This window comes from Mustela nigripes, chromosome 14 (genome assembly GCF_022355385.1).
Source record: "Mustela nigripes isolate SB6536 chromosome 14, MUSNIG.SB6536, whole genome shotgun sequence".
NCBI classification, from domain to species: domain Eukaryota; kingdom Metazoa; phylum Chordata; class Mammalia; order Carnivora; family Mustelidae; genus Mustela; species Mustela nigripes.
The window spans coordinates 11,515,269-11,531,524 of NC_081570.1; the positions used below are offsets into that span (position 1 = coordinate 11,515,269).

At 48.9% G+C, this 16,256-nt stretch overlaps 1 protein-coding gene across 1 annotated transcript in view; it reads right to left on the reverse strand.

Moving 5' to 3' along the window:
* SPATA21 (spermatogenesis associated 21) overlaps positions 1-16,052 on the reverse strand; it is a 21,845-nt gene extending 5,793 nt beyond the window's left edge. The window contains exons 1-7 of the mRNA XM_059376332.1: positions 16,045-16,052; positions 15,843-15,891; positions 14,297-14,757; positions 13,806-13,894; positions 11,389-11,526; positions 9,162-9,233; positions 8,927-9,044 (exon numbers count right to left, since the gene is read on the reverse strand). Of these exons, the coding sequence (XP_059232315.1) occupies positions 8,927-9,044; positions 9,162-9,233; positions 11,389-11,526; positions 13,806-13,894; positions 14,297-14,757; positions 15,843-15,891; positions 16,045-16,052 (935 nt within the window). The remainder of the gene's footprint in view (positions 1-8,926; positions 9,045-9,161; positions 9,234-11,388; positions 11,527-13,805; positions 13,895-14,296; positions 14,758-15,842; positions 15,892-16,044) is intronic.
* Positions 16,053-16,256: the final 204 nt, after the last annotated feature.

Sequence of the window (16,256 nt, forward strand, 5' to 3'; positions counted from 1 at the left end):
CTGAGCCTCTGCCTTTGGCTCAGGTCATGATCTCAGGGTCCTGGGATCGAGCCCCACATTGGGCTCTCTGTTCAGCAGGGAGCCTGCTTCCCCTTCTCTCTCTGCCTGCCTCTCTGCCTACTTATGATCTCTCTCTCTCTCTCTCTGTCAAATAAATAAAGTAATTTTCTAAAAAGAAATTAATCCAAAAATAAGAATAATGAAATTATTTAGAACATGCCTTCAAGAAAAAGAAACTCTAAGAAGGTGGCACAGGAATTATTAATGGGTACAAAGAAAAAAAAACTAAGGCAATCATCAACTTCAGGAGTTAGACAAGGAAAGGGGCATCTGGGTGGCTCAGTTGTTAAGTGTCTGACTTCAGCTCAGGTGATGATCCCAGGGTCCTCAGATGCAGCCCCCCATCCAGCTCCCTGCTCAGCAGGATGCCTGCTTCTCCCTCTCTCACTCCCCCTGCTTGTGTTCCCTCTCTTGCTGTCTCAGTGTCTTGCTATCAAATAAATAAACAATCTTAAAAAAAAAAAAAAAGGAAAGGAAGTCATAGTATAATAAAATACTCAGCTGTTAAAAATTGCATAACCATAATAATGGACCCCCCAGAATTTAGTAAAAAATGATAATATATTAAAACAGGTAGAGGGGAGCTTAGAGGATGGTTGTATCAGACAGCTAAACCCATACCATAATTGGAAGTCAATAGATACATGTAAAAAAAAAATCACTAACCAAAATATTGTAGTACATGCATGTTATTTCAAAATGAGAAGAGAGTCAAAAGTATTTGTCTTGGGAAGGGAGACTTCAGGGAATGGGGTACTACAAGTGTTTATTACTAACCTTTTTGCACTACTTGGTTTTTCCATTGTTCTTAACTTTTTTTTTAAAAAGATTTTACTTAAGAGAGAGAGAGACAGTGAGAGAGGGAACACAAGCAGGGGAAGTGGGAGTGGAAGAAGCAGGCCTCCCACCAAGTAGGGAGCCCGAAGCAGGGCCGAATCCCAGGATCCTGGGATCATCACCTGAGCTGAAGTCGGACACATAACAACTGAGCCACCCAGGTCCACTGGACTATTTGTGGTTTCTTTGTTGTTTTTTGGGTTTTTTTAAACAATGTATACATTACTTTAAATTTTTAAGAATTAACTAAAAGGATAAAGTTATGTCAGTTGAATACTAACCAAAGGATTTCGGTATAACCATATTATATTTAAAAAACTAGGTCTTACGGCAAAAAGCATTACTAAAGACACAAATGATTACCATATAATGATAAAATGTTCAGTTTGTCAGGAAACAAAATTCTAAACATGAAATAGAAGGCAAAATCTGATAAAACTACAAGAAGAAGTAGATAATTTTATTATCACAGAAGTGATAATGGATACTGAGCTTTGCCAATGTAGCATCAAGAAATCCATATACTATATGGGGATGAATGGATGTGGCTGCATTTTGATAAAAGTTTAACTGTAAAAACAGAGCAAGCTAGGGGGCCTGGGTAGCTCAGTCGTTGAGTGCCTGCCTTTGGCTCAGGTCATGATCCCAGGGTCCTGGGATGGAGCCCAGGCATCGGGCTTCTTGCTCAGTGGGAAGCCTGCTTTCCCTCTCCTACTCCTCCTGCTTGTGTTCCCTCTCTTACCGTCTCTCTCTGTCAAATAAACAAATAAAATCTTAAAAAAAAAAAACACAAAAACTGAGTGTGGCCTGCAGCCCATAACTTGCTGACTTCTGTCTACCATAGGCCTTACCTAAAACTAAAATCCGTAGGAGAAAAACAGAGTTTGGAAGTTGAGTCTACCAAGTTAGAGGGTTTAGGTAACACCTGGGCCTTTCACAAATATGCCTGAACAAAATAAAAAACCAAGACTACATAAACTGGCAAGGAACTGCCCACAGGAACAAAAAATGCTCATCAAAGGAAGAGTCCCGCTTCCAAACAAAACAATCCAGTCTCTAATGCATATCATCTAAAATGTCCAGGACACAATAAAAAATTACCAGACATGACAGGGTGCCTGGATGGCTCGTCGGTTAAGCGTCTGACTCTTGGTTTCAGCTCAGGTCTTGATCTCAGAGTCCTGAGACTCTGACCCTTGGCTCAAGTTATGATCTCACGGTCCTGGGACGGAGCCCCACATCAGGTTCCCTGCTCAGCAGGAAGTCTGCTTCTCTCTCTTCCTCTGCCCCTCCTCCCATTCATGTGCTCTCTCTCAAATAAATAAAATCTTTTTTTTTAAAGGTTTTATTTATTTATTTGACAGAGATCACAAGTAGTTAAAGAGGCAGGCAGAGAGAGAGGGAGAAGGAAGCAGGCTCCCCGCTGAGCTGAGAGCCCGATGTGGGACTCGATCCCAGGACCCTGAGATCACATGACCTGAGCTGAAGGCAGCGGCTTAACCCACTGAGCCACCCAGGCGCCCTAAATAAAATCTTTTTTAAAAGGTATTAAAAAAGGGGGCGCCTGGGTGGCTCAGCGGGTTAAAGCCTCTGTCTTCAGATCAGGTCGTGTTCCCAGGGTCCTGGGATTGAGTCCTACATCAGGCTCTCTGCTCAGCAGGGAGCCTGCTTCCCTTCCTCTCTCTCTGTCTGCCTCTCTGCCTACCTGTGATCTCTGTCTGTTAAATAAATAGATAAAATCTTTTTTTAAAAGTTTTAAAAAGGTATTAAAATATATATTCAAATAATTGAGGGAAAATCTGATCTTAATGAATAGAGAAACAAACTACAAACATGAAACAAATGGAAATTCTAGAACCAAAAGGTACAATAACTGAAGTGAAAAAGTCTGAACAGTCTTTGTAGCAGACTGGAGAATTAGTAAACTTGAAGACAGATCAGTAGAAATCATCCAATCTGAAGAACAGTGGATTAAAAAATTGAAGACAAATGAACAGAATTCTGTTTCTGGCCATAATGAAGGACCTGGTACTGAACTTGTCCTCCTGCCATAAATAAATATATGAAACTTGTGAGATATTGAACAATAGGCAGCACAAGACTATAGTCCCTGAGGGGAGAAACCAATGAGGTGAGCTGACCGGTTCTCCAGAGAACTTTGCCTGGAGGTACAGGAAGTGGCACCCAGGCAGAACCATCGTAGACCCACTGAGGTAAGGGGACAGACAGTGTAGCTGGTGAACATGGAGGCGACAGGGATTAGTGTATCAGGATATCAAAGAGATAGGAGTCATGTAATGAAAGTTGCAGAAATACACATGGGGTTTTCTTCAGTTTTTGGTTGCATACTAAGTAGTACACACATAGTGTGAAATTTCACGAAGCCAGACAAAGAACAAAAAACAGAAGTAATTACCAGGGTTAACCTAGGGCTGAGAGACACATGACGTTCCAACAGAGCAGAAGCTCTTTGTTGAACACCTGAAGAATTAATAGAGCTCTTAAATGAGTCCTCTTTCAGTAGTTGGGACTGAGTCCTAGAGGAGAGACTACACTGGATCTTCCCTAACAAAGCTTTATTTTTATTTTATTAAAAGATTTTATTTATTTATTTGACAGAGAGATCACAAGTAGGCAGAGAGGCAGGTAGAGAGAGTGGGGGAAGCAGGCTCCCTGCTGAGCAGAGAGCCCGATGTGGGGCTCTATCCCAGGACCCTGAGATCATGACCTGAGCTAAAGTCAGAGGCTTAACCCACTGAGCCACCTTGGTGGCCCCCTAACAAAGCTTTAAAACCTTGAAAGAGGGATACCCCCCTGGCAGAGTTGGTACAGCATGTGGCTCTTGATCTCAGGGTCATGAATATAATAAGCCCCATGTTGGGAGTAGAGTTTAATAAAATAAAATAACATAACCTTGAAAGAAAGATTATCAGTAACATAACATAACATAACATAACATTAACGTAACGTAAACACCTGCCCTCTAGTTCAACACTTTAAGGAATAAAATCCAGACACTCAGTAAAGTGCCACAATGTCCAGCATCCAATCAAAAACTAACAGACACGAGAAGCAGGAAAGTACCAATAAAAAAAGGAAAATCAGAAAAAAAAAGAAAAATCAGTTTACAGAAACAGACCCAGAAATGACAAAGATGGCAGAATTAGCAGAAAAGGACCTTAATTGAGGTATTATAAATATGCCCAAGGATTTGAAGGAAATATGAACAAGAGGAAAGAAAACTATGAAATAGAACTGAATTAAATATTTAAATATGAAAAATGCAACAGCTGAAAGGAAAAATTCACTGGATACACTTAAGAGGAGATTAGACACAGCAAAAGAAAATACCAGCAGGGGCGCCTGGGTGGCTCAGTGGGTTAGGGCTCTGCCTTCGGCTCAGGTCATGATCCCAGGGTCCTGGGGATAGAGCCCCACATCGAGCTCCCTGCTGGGTGGGATCCCAGGACCACCTAAGCTATAGGCAGACACTTACTTGACTGAGCCACCCAAGCACCCCAGGAAGAAACATTCTTATCTCAAGAGATGCGGAGCCTTGGCTGAGAGAACTCTGTAATAAACCTCCTTAAAATAACTCATCTTCCCTTAGTCTGCCCATATAGTTTCACTACTATTCCACATTCACTACTCTCTGTTCAACCTAGGATAGAAACACTTAGGCCGAGTCATTTCTTTTTTTTTCTTTTTTTTTTTTTTTAAAGATTTTATTTATTTATTTGACAGAGAGAGATCACAAGTAGGCAGAGAGGCAGGCAGAGAGAGAGAGAGGAGGAAGCAGACTCCCTGCTGAGCAGAGAGCCCGATGCGGGACTCGATCCCAGGACCCTGAGATCATGACCTGAGCCGAAGGCAGCGGCTTAACCCACTGAGCCACCCAGGCACCCAGGCCGAGTCATTTCTTTGGGTCTTCTTTTTCTTGTGAGGGTGCCCAGGTATGTGTAAATAAGATTCATATGCTTTTCTCCTCTTCATCTATCTTTTTTTTTTTTTTTTAAGTTTTCTTTCCTTATTTAAATGATCTCTACACCCAATGTGGGACTTGAACTAACAACTCTGAGATCAAGAATTGCATGGTCTACTGACGGAGCCAGCCAGGCAGGCATCCCTCCTATTCGTCTATCATATGTCTGTTCCAGTTGGAAATTCTGAGAGAGTAACAGACAGTTTTTCCTTTCCTGGACATCAAATGACATTTTTATTTGAACAAAGGAGAAACCATGGTTATTCAGCCTTTGGTTTTCAGTGGATATTTCTCTAAAAGTAGACGAAGTTAGCCTGTCATTTCAAGGAGAACAACTGACAGCATTTTTTGCCTCTGATCAAATTAAAGCTTTCAGGAAAAAGTTAGACTTTTGGGAAACTTAAACCCATCAACATGGGCATATACATGTCTTTATACAAAATACTTTATAGCAGTGAAAATGAATGAACTATAGCCACACACAACACTTCTAATACTTAAAGACTTTCCTGATACTAGTGGTGATATTAATTATAATATCATAGTATATCTATACTAATTAATATAGTGTCATAGTATATATATACTAGCTATATATAGTGTATATAGATATAAATATACCTATACTAATTAAAATGAAATGTGCTAACACCTGAGAGATATGCAGTATTTTCCAAATGACGAGTGCACGTTACCAAAACATTCGTGGGAGAAGGGCCGTTTAAACTACAAGATAGGGGCGCGCCTGGGTGGCTCAGTGGGTTAAAGCTTCTGCCTTCTGCTCAGGTCATGATCCCAGGGTCCTGGGATCAAGCCCCGCATTGGGCTCCCTGCTCAAGTGGGGAGCCTGCTTCCCCCTCTCTCTCTGCCTGCCTCTCGGCCTACTTGTGATCTCTGTCTGTCAAATAAATAAATACAATCTTTAAAAAAAATAAACTACAAGATAGACCAATAGACTCTTCCATTTAAGAGTACAAGCGCTTCTAGCTGGCTCAGTTCGTAGACTGTGAGGCTCTTGAGTTTGAGCCCCATGCTGGATGTAGAGAGTGCTTAAATAAATAAACTTTAAAAAATAAATAAAGGAGTACAGGGGTACCTGGCTGGCACAGTCAGTAGAGCGTCCGACTCTTGGGTTCATCTCACGTCATGATCTCAGGGTCATGACATCAAGCCCCGTGTCCAGCTCTCCGCTCAGCATGGGAATCTGCTTGGGATTCTTTCCCCCTTCCTCTCCCTCCCCCTCTGCTCCTCCCCCTGCTCTCTCTTTTTCTCTAAAAAGAAAGAAATTTTTTTTTAAGATTTTTTTTTTTAATTTGACACAGAGAGACGCAGTGAGAGAGGGAGCACAAGCAGAGGGAGTTGGAGAAGCAGGCTTCCCGCCGATCCAGAAGCCCAATGTGAGGCTTGTTCCCAGAATCCTGGGATCATGACCTGAGCTGAAGGTGGATGCTTAACCAACTGAGCCACCCAGGTACCCAGAAAGAAAAAAAAATTTTTTTTAAAGATTTTTATTTATTCATTTGACAGACAGAGATCACAAGTAGGCAGAGAGGCAGGCAGAGAGGAGAGTGGAGGAAGCAGAGAACCCAATGGGGGGCTCGATCCCAGGACCCTGAGATCATGACCTGAGCCGAAGGTAGAGGCTTAACCCACTGAGCCACCCAGGTGCCTACATAAAATCTTTTTTTAAAAAATGAGTGTAGGGGCGCCAGGGTGGCTCAGCGGGTTGGGCCACTGCCTTCGGCTCGGGTCATGATCCCAGGGTCTTGGGATCGAGCCCCACGTTGGGCTCTCTGCTCAACGGGGAGCCTGCTTCCCCTTCTCTCTCTGCCTGCCTCTCTGCCTACTTGTGATCTCTGTCAAATAAATAAATAAAATCTTAAAAAAAAATGAGTGTAAAGGGATGTTGGCCTAAAAGTATAAAAACTACGCTCTTTAGAATCTTTTGCCCATGTGTCCCAGGAGACATATACAAGAATATTCACACTGTTTCTACACAGTTGAAAACTGAACATAACCCTGATGGCTATCAGCAGAATGAATAAGTATACTGTGATATAGTCACACATAATAGTATGTAGCAGTTGGGATACCTGGGTGGCTCAGTCAGTTAAGCATCTGCCTTTGGCTTAGGACATGATCCCAGGGTGCTGGGATAGAGACCCACATTGGGCTCCCTGCTCAGCGGGGAGCCTGCTTCTCCCTCTCCCCCTGCCTGCCGTTCTTCCTGGTTGTGCTTGCTCCCTTTCTCTGTCAAAAAAAATAAAATTTTTTTAAAAATAGTATGTAGCAGTGAGAACAATAAACGGTTTTTTTTCAGAATCTATTTATTTGACAGACCAAGATCACAAGTAGGCAGAGAGGCAGGCAGAGATAGAGGAGGGAGGAAGCAGGCTCCCCACTGAGCAGAGAGCCCAATGCAGGGCTCGATCCCTGGACCCTGAGACCATGATCTGAGCCAAAGGCAGAGGCTTTAACCCACTGAGCCACCCAGGTGCCCCAAGAACAATAAATGATTGATAATTACTCACAAGGATGTGAATGAATCATAAAAACATAAGGTTGAGGAGAAAAAACAAGTAACAAAAGACTTAACACAGTATGAATCCATTCATAGAAAGTTTATGAAAAGTGGGGTGCCTGGGTGGTTCAGTGGGGTAAGCCTCTGCCTTCAGCTCAGGTCATGATCCCAGGGTCCTGGGATTGAGCCCCGCATCGGGCTCTCTGCCCAGCGGGGAGCCTGCTTCCCCCACCCCCTGCCTGCCTCTCTACCTACTGTGTTCTCTGTCTGTAAAATAAATAAATAAAATCTTTAAAAAAAAATAAAGTTTATGAAAAGGTGAACAATAAAGTACTCAGGAATACAAATGAAGGTGAGTAAAGACCAGAGCGCCACTCCATATCTACCAGGAGGAAGACCGACAATACCAAATTTGCACAGGATGTGGAGCAACTGGAACTCTCCTACGAATAGTGGGATTGTAAAATGGTGCAACCACTTGGAAAAAGGTCTGATGAGTTCTCAGAAGTAAAATACACCTACCCACAATTCCCTTCTGCATATTCACCCGAAGAAGCCAAAGTATGTGTCCACAGAAGGACTTGCACAAAAATATTAACGGCAGCTTTGTTCACGATAACCCCAATGGAGAAACATGGAGAGACCCGTCAGAATGGACGAACCAACTGTGGTAGATTCATGAGTGGGACACTGGTCAGCAGTAGAAACGGGTCAACCCTGACGCCCACAACGACACGGACAAATCTCAGAAGCCTTGCTGTCATTCCCCTACCTCTGGGCCCATGTGGACAAGGCCTGGTCTCAGTGGCAGAGACAGTCCTCTGTGTGATACACAGAGACCAGCTGGGCTGTTCTGCCATCACAGTTTGCTTTTAGCCTTGGAATGTTGAAGTTCCTTTTGTGCGTAGCCATTCCTTCCTTAGTTGAACCAGTAACCACCACCTCCACCCAGCCCAGTCTGGAAACATGGGGAGGCTTTCATCTCCAGCGTTCTCTGGCTCCAGGCAGTCTCTATCACATACCCGTTCTGAGATTGTCCTCTGGGTACTGCAAGAAAGTATTCCTCTTGCTGTTGAATTGGTACAGCTAGGCGGGTGTGAGTATAGGGCTGCCAGTTGCCATCCTTCCCACTGAGGGAGAGGGAGAAGCAGACTCCTCACTGAGCAGAGAGCACAACACAAGGCCTGATCCCAGGATCCTGAGATCATGACCTGTGCTGAAGGCAGAGGCTTAACCTACTGAGCCACCCAGGCGCCCTGACCTAGTTGAGCTTGAAACCATGGTACAGAGATGGGTAGGAGAGATAAAACCTTAAGAGTATCATCTGATCTCCTGGATCCAGCCATTCCTGAGGCCATGATCCATTATATGAGCCAATACATTCCCCTTTTGCTTAGGCCAATTTTATTTGGGTGCCTTTCACTTGCAACTAAGAGTCCTAACTATCAAAATTCTTCAGCTGCCACAATACTAGGTGCCATTTCTGTGTCTGTCACCCTCCACCCACAACCACCGGCCGCACTCACTTGGTGATCTCTTCTAAGGCCGCCTCCGGTAAGGCCAGCATCTCCACCAGCAGGGACAGGATCTCAAAGAGCAGAGTGTGGGGGTTTGGGGGAGCCATGTCCGTCAGGGCATTCTGCTCTGGGGACATGGGAAGATGTCTGCTGTTACCATTCCGTAGTTCTGGAAGCCAACTGGTCCCACCAGCCACCAGGCCCCTCCCCGAGCTCTGACTCCTCTGGGCTCACCCCTGCTCACCCACAGAGCAGAAGAAGCGCCTGGTGTCTGTCATCACAGCCAAGAAGTCCTTGAAGCCTACATGACCATCTCCTGTGGAGGCCAGGGGTATAACAGTGGGCAAGGGCCTGCCAGAGTGGGCGCAGGCACTGCACCCCGGGCATGTTAGCATGTACTCAATGGGTTTGATTATAAAACACAAAGAAGACACATACTCAGTGCAGCATGTGCGGTGCACACAGCAAAGTAGAAGGTGAAAATTAGGGGTGCCTGGGTTGGAAGCTTCTAGAACTGAGGGCAGCAGTCTGAGTTCCCATCCCTGGTCCACCACTTACTATCCGTGTGACCTTGGCAAAGCCCCCAACCCCTCTAAGCCTTAGCTTTCTTACCTAGAGAGTGGAGATAACCATAATACTTATCTCATGGGAGAACAAATGAAGCAATGTGATTAGAACAGAGCCGTGGGTATTATACAAGCTCAGTAAATGTCAGCAACTGTCATTATTACCATGTGCTAGTCACTGCACGAGAATTAGGTACCCGCAAGATTCCCACCTCGGCCTTCAAGGCCCTGTAGGACCTGCCTATTACCTGTCTCCAGTCTCACCTGGTGCCAAGGGCCCCCAGCATGAACCTGTTCTTCCACTGGGGCCACGTTCCCTGTTCCGGGCCTTTGCACATGCTGCTTCCTCTTCCTGGAATCTTCTCTACTGCCCTCTAACTCTTTAGTAAACATCCTACACGTGCTTCTTCTTGATCATCCCTTCCCCAAGAGAAGTCAGACCGGATCGCGTCAACTGCCTCACTACACATTCTCATAAAACCCTGTGTTTCAACCACACACTTGTAAGATCTGGAATTTAATGGAGATGCCAAAAGGGTCTGTTTTGTTCTGTACTGTGTCCTCAGGGCTTAAGACAGGTAGTTTTGGGGGGCACCTGGCTGGCTCAATCCAGAGGAACATGTGACTTTTGATCTCAGAGTTTTGAATTTGAGCCCCACATTTGGGGTAGAGATTCCTTAAATAAATAAAACTTTAAAAAAAAAAAAAAAAAAGACAGACAAGTCTTAGCAGATGTTTCCTGAGCTACTAGACAAATGAATAAATGGTCTCTAATCCTGAAAACCACCCCCTGGAGGTGCCTAATACTCTTATCCCCACGTCACAGATGGGGCCTGAGGCATAGAGAAAAAGGAAGCTTTTGCCAAGAGTCACATAGGGGCAGAGCTAAGGTGGTTCCTGGCTTGTGTGTGTGGATTCGCCCCCATATGGTGATGGAGGAAGCAGAGCCGGACGGGTAGTGGCCAGGAGCCCAGGCCCCCTACAGCTCCACGGCTCCTCACGGCCTGCATCTAGCCAAGCAAACCACGGGGGATTCCCCTCGCCCTGTATCCTCCTCCCTTTGTCTCGTTTATTTCTGTCACGGGGGATGCCCTTTTTTCTTCCCTCCCTGCCTAACCGCTATTTAATCTTTCACGATTTGGCTCGGTCATCACCTCCTCCAGGAAGTCTTCCTTCCTGATCCCTCCCTCTAAGCCACCTGAAGTGCTGCTTCCTTTGGTGACTCTTCTGTGTCCCTGTCTCTGTGAGCACCTTGAGGGCAGGGCTCATGGGCCTTACCCGTCTCTTTATTCTCAGTGCCCAGATCAGGAAGGCGCACACAGTGCGTACTTATAAATACTTCCTGGATGGCGAACACTAGCAGCTCAATGTCTTATAAATACGTTCTGTGCACCAGGCATTGGGCTCAATGCTCTGCCTGGATTATCTCACTTGCTTTCCAGCAGCCTGCTGAGATGGATGCTATCAGCCCCATTGTATGGAAACCGAGGCCTGGCCAACTTCACTGATTTGTCCAAGGTCACATAGCTGGTCAAATGAGTGACCCGGTCATGGGAGAAGGTCCCACGAAGCACACACACAGGCCTCAAAGGGAGGTATCTCAGATACCACCTACATCCTAGGGTCAGAAGATAGGTCATGGCCATCTCCAGGTGCCCAGAACCCGGTGCTGAGTAGGTACTCAGAGAGCATTAACTTTGGGGGCCCAGAGTGATGGGACCCCAGTGGAAAATAAAAATGCAGGATGGGGTCCCTCACTCAAAAATTTATGAAGAATTTCCGGACTGCAACAGCTGAGTATTAAACCATGTGCAGGCCCCTTGAAGCGTGGAGGCCTGCAGGGCCAGAAAGGTCTCCCGTTGCTGGCCCTGCCTGGGACTCAGAGTGGCGCCTCCCGTCACTCACCATCGATGTCGGCGCTCCTCAGGGCGTCCTGTACCTGAGCCGGCGTGAGGGAGATGCCCACAAGCAGCAGGATGTTGCCAAGGTTCTGTGCGTTCACCTCGCCATGGCCACTGAAGATCTCAAAGTAACTGCGGAAGGCTGTGGTGAGGTGGCGGAGGTCACGGGAGGCGGGGACACGCCTTGTTCCCACCATCCAACGCCCCCACTTTCCAACCACCCTCCTGCCCAGCATCCTTCACCACCGTGGCTGGGTGGAGAGACAGGGGCAGCTTAAACAGCCATAGTGGAAGGCGCCATCCCACTAACTCACTCCACTCTCTATCCCAAGGTCAGGCCAAGGTCTCAGCAGGTGTGCCAACACCTAAGCTCCTTAATGACCTTCACTCTGTGCCAGGAGCACAACCACCTTAGGGCATCCCTGCTATGTGCCAGGCACTGTGCTAGGCTCTTCATGGCCACGTTCTCATTAAAGTCTTACAATGGCCTCATAAGAGTGGGATGCTTGTTCCTTTTGTCCCAATAGGGAAACTGAGGCTTAAAGATTAAGTGACCAGTTAGGTCTTTCTGACCCTTAGGTCTGTGCCTTTGACTTTGGTGCTCTATGGTCACTTATCCGCATGGACGTGCTTTCCAGGATAGCTTGGTACCAAAAGCTGCACCTGACTTCTCAGCCCGCAGCCAAATGTTGGCAGAATCAACAGACCGAGGGAGGGGGCTGGGTCTGCCCTTTAATAATAAGCTGGGTGGCTGCTTTGGCCTGAACTGCATCCCACTGAAACTCTTATGCTGAAGCTCTGACCCCCAGGACATTAGCATGGGACTGTATTTAGAGACAGGGCCTTTCTCTCTGCTCAGCGGGGAGCCTGCTTCCTCCTCTCTCTCTGTCTGCCTCCCTGCCTACTTGTGATCTCTGTCTGTCAAATAAATAAATAAAATATTTAAAAAAAAAGAGGTGGTTAAGTTAAAATGAGATAGTAGCGTGGGCCCTATTCCAGTCCAACTGGCGTCCTTACAAGAAAAGGAAATGCGGAAACACAAGAGACAGCAGGGATGTCTGTGCACAGAGGAAAGGCCACGTGAGACCACATGAGGACACAGGAGGGTACACGCAGCCACCTGCAAGGCGAGGGGAGGGGCCTCAAAAAAAACCCCATTCTGCCGCCACCTTGATCTGAGATCTGCTTGGTTTGCGACCTCCTGAGCTCTGAGCAAAGAAATGCTCAGCCACCCCATGCTGCTGCTGTTACGGCAGCCCAAGCAAACCACACAACTGCCACGGGCAAACCACCGTACTTCTCTGAGACTCGATTTTCTCATCTGTGAGATGGACAAAACGGTTCATCCTCCGAGAGCAGTTGTGTTAATTCAGTGTCTGGCACGTAAGAGACTCTGAAGTCTGACACACAGAACTGAGATGAGGACAGAGGGAGCACTAGGGAGCTCGGATTGGGGTGAGCGGTGACCCCCCAAGGGCAGGCATGCCAAAAAAAAAAAAAAAGGGTAAGACAAGAACAGCTCTTAAAAGCAGGCGTGGGCAAAATGCCCCATGGTTTGGACTATGAGAGCAGAGCAGCCAGAGAGGGCTGCGGGGCATGGCGGAAAGCCCGGGTCTCTAAGCCACGGAGGCACCTTGTCCGTGAACTCTGCTCAAGGACGCGGGGCAGAAGGGCCTTTTTGAAAATGGCTAGAGAGTTGTAATGCTGGAAGGAGCCAGCGCCCAGGAAGCGCTCATGGGGAGCTGGAAAGAGGAAATCAGAAGGGGCCAGTGGAGAGGGTCAAAGATTTAGGGGAGGAGTCAAGGGTGGAGGGAGGACTGATCCCTGCTCTTCTGGGGCTGGGGCAGGGTGTAGCCGGGCTGCAGGAAACCCGTGGAGCTCACGGAGTCAGCACTCCCTCCTCCTCCCTCTCGTGGCCAGTGGAGTCGTGGGGCCCAGGGCCTCCCCCAGGTGGGTATTCAGAACTTTAAAACTTTTGGGAGGGGGTAGGATGTGGCAGGAAATGGGACTTGTCCAGGGCAACTGGTCTTGTTAAATGGTGAGGGATGGTCTCGGGCGGACGGGGGGCCCTGGAACTCTGCCTCCCATCCAAGCGGCCTCCAGACGACCAGCAGAGTGGGCTTGGATGGAGGGAGGCAGAAATGCCTCCAAGCCTGAAGAACCTTGCTGGGTTTGATCTGTTTACTCAAGGAGGCAGTTCCGGAAGAGGACTGGACCCCAAGGAAGAGGGCCCAGCAGGGACTCAGACTCCCACGGCCAGCTGCCACCCCGCACTGTCTCCCTAGGCAGGAAGTCTCCCCCGGGCCCAGAACACAGGGCTGCGGTGGGCCTCAGGTCAGCGGTGTGGTGTGGAGCACCCCATCCCCCCAGGACTGAGCCTTCTGCCACTGGAGGTGCTTCCCTGGGCAGGCCGGCCCTCACCTTCCTCTTGCCTCAGGGTGAGATGCTCCTCGAACCTTTCATCCCAGCTCTGGTACAGCTTGAGGAGGCCGCGCTCCTCCAGCTCCTGCCTACAGAGGACAGACCCCAGACACAGGGCACACATCCAGTCACCCTTGCCCGGGGCCACCCCCAGAAGCTAGAGGCGGGCAAGGGGGGAGGGTGGGGCAGAGGAGGGCATGGGAAGGACCCTGGGGGAGGCTTTGGGGGGTCAGGAGAGGCTCAGAGTGACCCTGGGGAGGAGGAGGCAGGAGTGAGGGGACATGAGGGGAAGGGACACGCCTCCATGTCCCTTAGAGGGACTTAGATTAGAAAGAGAGAAGCTGGCAGAAATGGGGGTGGGGGTGGGGGAGCAGAAGTGAGAAATGAAGAGGGGACACACGTGATGGGGACGAGAGTCTGGAAGAAAGATGCCAGGGACCCTGGGACCCCAGCTCTGACCTCGGGTGCTCTTTTTTGGGGGTGACTCCTACCGTGTCTTGGTGCTGCTCAGGCTCCTCTCTCCACTCGGGTGCAAGAGTTCTGCCCTTCTCCAGCCCACGTCCAGGGTGGGGGCCGGCAGGGCTGTGACCAGCCCTGAGGCCGGGACCGGGGATCCCACAGGGGCAGGGACAGGGACTGGCCCGGGGGCTGGCGACCGGGCCCAGGAAGGGGCCATCGCAGGGGCCGAGGCAGGGGTCTGAGGCAGGGTCAGAGGCAGGCTTGGGGCCGAGGAGGGCACGGGGGTCAGGGTCCTGGGGGACTTCCGGTTTGGCAGGGCCCGGGCCTTGGCAGCCCTCCGATGTGTGACCTCCTCCTCCTCCACCTCCAGCAAGCACTTCATGAAGCCTTGCCGAAGGCTCCCAAGGTTCTGGGCCTCCACAGCCACCGTGGGCTCCCGAGGCTGCTTCTGCCCAGGGTCCAGATCCCTCCTCTCTCCAGTGCCCCTCACCTCCTGGGGACAGCACAGGAGAGGGAATCCAGCCAGACTGTCCCACAGAGCGTCTCCTGCCCTTCACTCTCCAGGGCAACCTCGCAGTGCTCTTCCTCTCTGGGCCCCTGGACGATGCCCTCCAAATCTCCTATGCACCCCACGAGGCTCCTCCCTGCACTTGACCTTGGCTCCCCCGCCTTCCAGCACTGTGAGCCTGGGGGGCTTGAGTAAGTCACTCCCTGCCCCACCTTTCATTTATTTCTGTCCCCAGGATCAGCACAGCCTCAGTGGTCTTGTCAGTAACCTGTTGTTTGCCGACCTGACCAGAAGGTAAGCTTCATGTGAGCAGGACCTTGTCTGCCTCCTTTATCCGTGACTACCCAGGGACGACACGTGGCAGGCACTTAATAAACGCCCACTCATTCATCCGACAAATCTAGCCATCTCCTGCTTCTGTCCCTCCTATGACAGGGACGGGTCATCCCCAGCCTACCTCTAGCACGCACGCCCCTGCCCAGCCCTTTGTCCCACATGAGAAGCAGCTCTTGTCCCTAAAGCGCCAGCTCTATTTTGTCCATCAGCAGAAACATGCTATATTACTTTCCTTCCAACTAAAATCACCCGTAGGGGCGCCTGGGTGGCTCAGTGGGTTAAAGCCTCTGCCTTCGGTTCAGGTCCTGATCCCAGGGTCCTGGAATCAAGCCCCTCTTCGGGCTCTCTGCTCAGCAGGGAGCCTGCTTCCTTTCCTCTCTCTGCCTGCCTCTCTACCTACTTGTGATCTCTGCCAAATAAATAAATAAATAAATACCTTAAAAAAAAAAAATCTCCCCTGACAAATCCCATTAGCTACCAGCTACTAGCCCAGGGTTCTGCTCCTGTTTCCAAGCTCCAGAGTCTAAGGGCATCCTTTGCCCCTGCCCAAGATGCACACACTTGTGCATGCACACATGCAAACACACACACGTGTGCACACTCACACAGACACACAGGCTCACTCACATTCTCCCCAGTTGGATTCCAGATACCAGCCCAGTCCCTCCTCTGCCTCCTCCCTCCTCCTGATTCCCAGCAGGCGCCCTCCGCACCCCAACTCTGGCTCTACTTACCAGTGCAGGAACAGGCCCTGGTGTTGGTTGGGTCTCCATGGCCTTGACCCTAAACAAGGAAGAGACCCTGGAGTGGCAGAGCAGCTCAGTGCAAGCTCATCCTCTGCACTGACCTTCCCTCCGCCCCCAGGACACTCAGGCCCACTACCCCAGCCTCATCTCTCCAGCCTCATAATCTCAGAGGGACCCCTCATTCCCTCACATCCCCATGTTGGGACGAGGCCTTTAAAGTACAGGTTTGCAGAACAAAGAATTCTGGTGTTAGAAGTATCCTACAGATGGGGAAACTGAGGCCCAGAGGGGCATGGCTTGCCCAAGGTCCTACATCAGCTCAGGAGCTAGAATTCACCTCACCTGTAACTTAACAGAAGTGTGATCTTGTTGGGTCAGGGGTCGGGTAGGGGAGGGCATCAG